This window comes from Amblyomma americanum, chromosome 1, assembly GCF_052857255.1.
Source record: "Amblyomma americanum isolate KBUSLIRL-KWMA chromosome 1, ASM5285725v1, whole genome shotgun sequence".
In the NCBI taxonomy this organism is placed as follows: domain Eukaryota; kingdom Metazoa; phylum Arthropoda; class Arachnida; order Ixodida; family Ixodidae; genus Amblyomma; species Amblyomma americanum.
In genome coordinates, this window is record NC_135497.1 from 74,073,473 (window position 1) to 74,081,331 (window position 7,859).

Consider the following 7,859-nt stretch of genomic DNA (forward strand, 5'->3'; position numbering starts at 1 on the left):
GCGTCGATTTGGCGAGAATAATAAGGAAGGAATTATATGCACGAAGACCAGACGCTTTGGATTAGCGCCACCAATCGAGTGCGGGCTGTTGAGCCCACTCACTTTGACAGTGAGAGTTTATCTGGCCCATTGTTTGGCCAGGGCCGTTCCCGATTAGTGCAAATGTGTTAACGGCTCCCTCACGTAACTAGCGTCGCAAATTGAAGCTTAGAATTCCCGCATTTAAGTCTTGCGTGAAATGAGGAAACATTCTAGAGGAAGCAGTGGATTTTATGAATGATCCTCGCGGATGTTATGAAGACCGTGAGTTCCAATACTTCCCGCAGCCTTCCGCGATGTCGTGAGAGGCTACAAAAGACTGAACATTATGTACCAGAATACGGTGCACCAGCCGAGCGCAGCAATTAAAGCACTGCTGGTGCGAAGCGTAGAATTATCTGCTCGGTGCCGCCGCTTACAGCTATACATTAGAAAAAAAAAGAAAACCGCGTGTCCCCCTTCCGTACAAAATAAGTAGGTCACTCCAGAATAAATGAGTTTTTATTACAATTTTAACACCGATTTGAACAGCGTTGTGAATAGTTACCATAGAAATGGTTATAATTGGTGACCGTAGCAGTTTAGCCTGCGGAACTTCGGCCTATACGCCGCCCTACTGCTCAGTTGTTCTATGCGCAAAATAACACAAAACTGCGTGCCCTCTTTCTGTGCATAAATAGGTCATGCCAGCCGATATCAGTGATTAGAACAGTCGGGACGGGCAGCGGTAGCCCTTCTGCGCCGCGTTCTCATTGGAATTGGGAGCCAGTGTTTTGTCCAAAGGGCAAAAAGAAATGTCCTCGTCTGGGAACTTAATGCGAAATGTATACGTTCATCGTCCCACCGGAGAGGAGGGACGATGAACGTATCCGCAGCGTATCCGCGTCTGTCTTGTTGGAAGCTGCGCTCCGCGACAAATATGTTGTCCGCCCCGTCAACTACCTCTCGTGGTTGAGGCGAGACAGGTTTGGTAAGCGTTCGCGTCTTTGCTGGCGTACGCCGTGACGCTCAGGTAGGCGCCGTGGGAACCGCCGCGGATGCTTATTTCGAGCCGTCGCGGGGGTAAGAAACTTCCGTCTTTTTCTCAGCAACGATGCGTGCGCGCATATATTCCTAAAGAAACGGGTATCTGCAACATGTTTCTCTTACGTAACCACTCTCCAGCCGTGACCGTGTCTGCTTTTTCGTTTGAAGAGTGGCAGTTGGGCGCGCCTGAACGGCACGATAATGAGCGACATTTTACGGACAACTGCGCGCGGGCGGGATAATTTTATGTTGCCGAATTTGGCGACTGTCGAGCCGACGCGAAGTGAAGTCCAGAGTGCGGTAGCTGTCATCGCAGCATTTTGTTTGCGTCAGCCGCGGAGGGGCGTCTCCTGCCGGTGGGGCGACTTGAGTGCCGCGGCGGCCGATGCTCTGTCAGGAGGATGGCCCGTCCTTGGGGATGTGCAACCTGAGGCGCGGCGACAGGCTCAAGGTCGCCGTCCGCAGAGACACAATGGCCGCCGGAAGGGATAATTCTCACCTGCCGGCCGGCCACGAAACGGTTCGGCTGGCGGCAGAAAGTGAACCTTGAAATCCAGTTTGTGCGTCGCGAGGGGCAGCCTCCTTGCCCGCTGACCCAATTCAGGGAGCCGGGTCAGTACCGCGTTTATAAGAGCCCCGACGACGGTCATTGCTCCACAGGCTATGCTCCTCGACAGTCGCGCCTGGGTCCTGTGGACGGTTCTCGCGGCCGCGGCCGCGGAGCCGTACCTGGGGACTCGCATCGGAAAACTCAACACACACTTCCACGGCGTCTCCGGAGAGCTTTACGCCGTGGACGACACGACGCTCTACCTAAAGGACTTTCATTACGACGGCACCGGACCAGGTGGGCATGACGGCTGAGTGATTATGCTGTGACATTTATGCTGGTGTGTGTGTGTGTGTGTGTGAAACAGTGTTCGCTCGGTGGTCAAGAGCTGCACTGCTGAGCTACCTCGCCGTCAACATACCTCGCCAGCCGGAGGTTCGGAGAACGCGGAAGTGTTGCTCTCGCGCATTGGCCTAACGACATTAGCCTGCATGGTAGTCTGGCCTGGCGGGCTAGCAGGCGTGTGTGCTTTGCTGCAACTCAGAGTGTACTGCGGGAAAGGCTCGAGTGTCTGCACATTCTGGCGCATTCACTGTGTGAAAACGGGCACAATGGAAGCGCCGCTTGGAGTCCAAACTCCGGCTTGTTCTCGATCCATCAAGCCAAGCTAATATATTTGAATGGTCCCCTTCCCCTATAAATGCAATGCGTATTCCAGTGACAAAGGTTTAGCACCACATTTTCTGATTTCTTGTTGCGCAGATGCCTACTTCTGGGCAGGCTCCACGACGCGGCCGGACCACACGGGCTTCATCATCCCGGACGAGAAGGGCAGGTAGGAGGCGTTAACAGAGGTCTCGCGGGGCGGCCATTTACAGCAGTGTGGCGCTTGTACTGCAGGACCACGCCTCTGGGCGCCTACCACGGCCAAGGCCTGGTGCTCAAGCTACCGGCTGGCCAAACCATCAGCAAGATACGCTGGTTCGCGGTCTGGTGTCGCAAGTTCCGGGTAAGTGCCCACAGGGTCCCTTCGTCTAATTATACTCTGCAGTAAACAAGAAGCGCCTTTCGGCACTGCAGTGTCTTTGCCTGCGGTGCTTCGCTCCTTTACTGCTGCACTAAAGCCGCGGCTTCGCGACACGCAGGCCAACTTCGGCGATCTGATCATCCCGCGCAACCTGGAGGTGCCCAAGCCGGCCGTGCTCAAGGCTCTGCCGACCTGGGACCACGGCGTGTCCTCCGGCCGCGTTTCGCTCGTGGACTCGCAGACCTTTCTGGTGCCCGACTTCAAGTACGACGGCCTCGGGCCTGGTGAGCGGCGTCCCTGATGTGTACGAACCGAGTGAATAAAAGCGCTTGAACCATGTGAGCGTGTGCTTGTCTGTCCAGCCGCCTACTGGTGGGTGTCCAAGGGCCCCAAGCAGCACCGCGGCGGCACGCGGCTGCTCGACGAGAATGGCAGGTGAGTGGCCACACGTGGAACCTGCTCGCGTGACCCGCCCTGGCGCACCTTCTCGCAGCGACGCGCCCCTGGCACCCGCCACGGGCAAGACGGTCTTCATTTCGCTGCCGGACGGGCTGAGCGCCTACGACTTTGATCGCTTTGGCGTCTGGTGTGACGCGGCGCAAGTGGACTTCGGCAGCATCTCCATTCCCCACGACGTTCGCGTCCCGCCGTCGCCGCGTCAGCTGGCCCTGGCGCAGGCTGAGGCACAGCAGCGGGCTGTCGTGCCGCGCGTTCAGCAGCTCCAGCCCACCGTGGCCCCGGTGAAACCTGCGAGCAGGACTGGCAGCAGATCCCCTAGGGGCCTCAACTGTCAAGTGCTGCACGAGCCGCTGGGCCTGGAGCTGCGGTGGGTGCTGGACCGCGACCAGGCGGTCATGCAGATGGTCGGTCGTGTGCGTCAGGGCGAGTACATGTCCTTCGGCCTGAGCAAGGACGACACCAAATCACGCATGCTGGACGCGGACGCCGTTGTCACCTGGATCGACAGGAACGGTCGAGGGCACGCCGTAGACTACTATTTGTCCAGCAAGGAGCAGGTATGGGAAGTTTCGACTCCCTGGAGACATGTAAGTTTCATGCTCGCCTTTCACAGTGCGTGGGAAGTCGTGGGAGCTGCCCCGACGACAAAATCAGCCGTGGAGCATCGAACAGTGTGACGATGCTCGATGCAGCGGTGATCAATGGCTACCAGATGGTCACCTTCCGCAGACCTCAGGCAGCTCGTAAGTGCACCGACCGCTGGTTATTGAGCACACTTGACCCTTCGTTATTTGTTTAGAGGATCCCAACTACGACCAGCACATCTACTCAGACGGTCCGCAAGCAGTCATGTGGGCCGTCGGTCCAGTCAACGATCACTCTGACGCATCCTACCATTCTGCCCACAACCAAGGTCTGTATAGAATTCCACGGGAAAGTTGCGGCGGCTAACAAGCGCGTCCACAACTGTCCAGGGGACGTATTTTTGGACTTTGCTCGCCAGCCAGCCTGGAACTGCCCAGCCCCGGACGAAGACGCCACAGCGAGCAATGGGGCGCCCGAGGAATCGGCACCGGCAGAAGGCGCGTGGCGGATCCCGCCTGTGGTGTGCCCAGCCGATGGCGTTTTCCAGATGCAGATCGGCCCTGCGGGAGGCCGCAAGGGCTACCAGGCGGTAACGGGCCAGGTGGGCTGGGGCATCGCTTGGTACGTCAACGGCGTCCTCATCCCAGAAATCTGGGTGGAGCGTGGCAAGACGTATACATTCGTGGTTGAAGGAGGCAACGATCCCGAGAACACAGCCAAGAACCACCCCTTGTACATTACATCAGACTCTGGCGGTGGCTATGAGCACAAGTCAGTCGCCGAACGCAAGGCGGAACGCGTGTATGCGGGTGTTGGTCGCCACAAAAACGGAAGACCTTATCCCGCTGCTGGTGAGTCAACCCTGCTGCCTTGTTCTTTCGTGTTCATTGGCGCAAGGAAATGCGCGTAGTGCACCGCGGGGACCGCCCTGTTTTTCATACATGCATGATGTTATCTCGCAGGTGTCATTCCAGCCACAGACGCATTCCAGCTTTTGCCAAAGCGTCGAAGCGAAGCGTCTGACTAGTGTTCTCAACTGTAATCGCTCAGCCCTAAGCGGTAGCGCGGCATCTCGTGCGTTTTACCGCTGACCACTATGTTGCCACTCAAGATTTGTCGCACAGGTCTCTGTGCACATATAAACACCTGGAATGCTCGCGCGCAACTCTGTTCTGACCACCTAGACGATGTCTTTACGTGCAAAGCTGTACTAATACTGGCCATGGCCCTGCTTTCGCTCCGTTCAAATTTACACTGAACCAAAATCGAAATTTAGCTTATAGAATACTCTCTTTATATAAGGCTGAATGGTACTTGAATCGTAAAATACGCGGATATTAACTCGTGAAGGCGATGTGCAGAGGCCCAGCTGTGGCCGAATGAATGACGTCGGCAGGCGGTGTTAGTTTCGCCCCGCCGTCAGCTGTCGCGGAAGCTGGAATCTAGGCGGCTTCTGTACGCTGAACGGCGGCTGCGCTAAACCAGTTCCGAGCGTTGGGGCGCCGCGCCTGTGCGGGGGAATTCCCTCGGTCGCACCCAGGACGCCGAGCGCGGTCGTCATGTCGCGTACGCGCTATCGCGCGCTGCACCCGCTGGCTGTGAGCAGGGACCTTGCAGTGCGTGACGCATAAACTGGCCGAGCTGATGTGGGTTACGTTTCTCTCTGCTAATGCGGTTGATGACGCTAACGAGGTCAAAACAAAATGGGTCTAGAGAAACCTCAGGTCGTTGCACAGGTTAGCTCGCGCGGAGGCAAGTTGGTCTGACATCTCTGATTGTGCGCTGTACACGTGAGCGTGTTTCCCGTTTTTTTTCTTCCGTCCTGCGTAAATTCGTACAAGCGCGATAATCTAAGGAGAGGGGTTACACAATGATGGCGAAAGAAAGCGAGTCTGACAGAAAAATCGCATCGCTTGCTCTTTCTATCTCCATCGTGGTGTAACGAGCGTTCTCAGCAGGCACCGCATCCTGCGTGAAGAGCGTGCGTGTCAGTATTTTAAAAACCCCGCGTCGGCGCTGCCTCCGGCAAGCGTCTTCTGTTCAGCGCGTTCTTCATTGCAGCTGCCTCATCGCGGGCCCGCGAGCTTCGCCACTGCCAGCGGAGTTTTGCGCTCTGTGAACAGATTTGTGTATCTTTGCCGCGAGTAAAGACTCTGCCGGCCAAGATGGAACGATCACAACGAAAGGGGTGAGTTTTGTGTGTGGCGTTCGTGCGACGGATCACTCATCTCCCACGCAGTGGGACGCCTGTGCGAGTGGCAGCTTCCCCTGGGCGAGCAGCCAGACCGGTACTCCAGCTTCGAGCAGTTCCAGCAGCGGCTGAAGCTCCAGTGTCGCTCCGGCTCCTCGGCCTACCTGCGCTGGACGCCGGACCGCAACACGCCCGACCTCGTCTACTACCAGGTGCGCCAACCTCTTCGTCATCACTGCTCTAACGAACGCTATTCGGCAAACAGGCTGCACTGAGTGGCGCTGGAAAACATTATATAGCGCTTCTCTAGAAGCTGGTTTTGTAGCCAAACGCGTTGGTTAACCGAACGCGGCGCCGAAAGGGAGGACGAAACACCAAATGCGGAGTTGACCGGCCATATGCGGTGCTTCGTTCGCGCCTTTCGCGACGCGGGCACGCGCTTAATTGCTTTGATCGGTTCTGCTTGGAGCGCGAGGAAAAGCTGACAGCAAAGGTGTGAATATTTCCAAGTGATTCTGGCGGTACTTAGCAGGCGAGCTTTGGGTCACTTGTGCCAAGTCAGTGATTGGAACGTTATTAAATTGTTTGATTTTTTAGATGAAATCGTTCGGGCACTTGCAAGCATCAAAATAACTTCGCTGCGACTACGAAGCGACATGATATAGTCACAAACTAAATAAGCCAAAAATCAATTTTAACCTCTAAAAGACTTTGAAAGGAAAATATCGCGGATGAAACGAGGATTTGCTATCAGGGCTTAGTGAATGCTGTGTCCTCTACGGCACAACGATGGCAGTGACTAAGGAAGACAGAGTACTGATTACAATGGCATCGAGCCCCTAAAGCAGTCCCTCAGTACTGTGTTGAGACGCGTGGGCGTATGGTTTCATGGCTCACATTTGGTGAAAACGTGAAATGTTGGGGGTAAAGTGAGTGACAGTCGCAAATAGGTTGGCATCAAAACTTTAAAGACCAGATAGAGGCTCCGAACCTGAAGAAGCATGGGGAAAAAAAAAAAAGCTCTCAGAAGCATTTTACTCCGGGAAAATGCATGCCCGCTCACGATAACCCGTTCCGAAGGCGTGAAACGTGTCTATAAAAGCAATGGAGTGATGCGCTGCGGGTTAGAGAAACCGAATTCCTACAGCACTCTCCGGACTGAGGAAAAACGCTCATTTCCAAATGGAAACCAGCAAATATGCGCACAGACGACAAAGACGCCAGAGTAGTGCGCCTGGCATTCAGCAACGGCTGTAGGTTTTCGCGCTTCAACGCACCGCAGCGCACTACAGACAGGGTTTGCGCCCTCTGGACGGTTGAGACGACGAAGCGTGGGGAGTTGCTGCTTGGTGTGCCTTGACGAGGGAGAGGCGCTAACCCTTACGCCGGTGCCGCAGTGCTACACCCACCGACACCTGGGCTGGAAGATCCACGTGGTGGACTCGTGTGCGCCCACCAACTCCACCGGCCGCCGCGGCTGACGAGCGGCAATAAACCCGTCCCATCCCTCCCCCCAACCTGGGCTGCCTTATCTGGGTGCGTACGTGCCTGCCGACCCTTTCGGAAAGGACCGCACCCCCGAGTTACTCAAACGCGTACATGCGCCAAGAAAACTGCGGCGAATTGAGGAGGCCGCGGATTCGGCTGGCTCAGTGGTTAGGGCGCTCGACTACTGATCCGGAGTTCCCGGGTTCGAACCCGACCGCGGCGGCTGCGTTTTTATGGAGGAAAAAACGCTAAGACGCCCGTGTGCTGTGCGATGTCCGTGCACGTTAAAGATCCCCAGGTGGTCGAAATTATTCCGGAGCCCTCCACTACGGCACCTCCTTCTTCCTTTCTTCTTTCACTCCCTCCCTTATCCCTTCCCTTACGGCGCGGTTCAGGTGTCCAACGATATATGAGACAGGACAGATACTGCGCCATTTCCTTTCCCCCAAATTTGGTCCCCCAAAACCAATTATTATTATTATTATTATTATTAT

The 7,859-nt window shown here is 55.8% G+C and overlaps 1 protein-coding gene across 1 annotated transcript; it reads left to right on the plus strand.

Annotated features, from left to right (window-relative positions):
* Positions 1-1,691: 1,691 nt before the first annotated feature.
* Skel (DM13 and DOMON_DOH domain-containing protein skeletor) lies at positions 1,692-7,414 on the plus strand. The gene is made up of 11 exons (XM_077645890.1): positions 1,692-1,912; positions 2,378-2,450; positions 2,516-2,624; positions 2,761-2,926; positions 3,005-3,077; positions 3,136-3,658; positions 3,715-3,844; positions 3,901-4,014; positions 4,076-4,537; positions 5,926-6,089; positions 7,275-7,414. The coding sequence occupies exons 1-11, from the start codon at positions 1,729-1,731 to the stop codon at positions 7,356-7,358; spliced, it is 2,082 nt and encodes a 693-aa protein (XP_077502016.1). The 5' UTR covers positions 1,692-1,728; the 3' UTR covers positions 7,359-7,414.
* Positions 7,415-7,859: the final 445 nt, after the last annotated feature.

Bases quoted from the DNA above. Each gene is read 5' to 3' on its own strand.
- Skel (XM_077645890.1), top strand. From the start codon at position 1,729: ATGCTCCTCGACAGTCGCGCCTGGGTCCTGTGGACGGTTCTCGCGGCC. The intron at 3,659-3,714 runs GTATGGGAAGTT...CGCCTTTCACAG, and splicing joins ATTTGTCCAGCAAGGAGCAG to TGCGTGGGAAGTCGTGGGAG. The intron at 3,845-3,900 runs GTAAGTGCACCG...TTATTTGTTTAG, and splicing joins CCGCAGACCTCAGGCAGCTC to AGGATCCCAACTACGACCAG.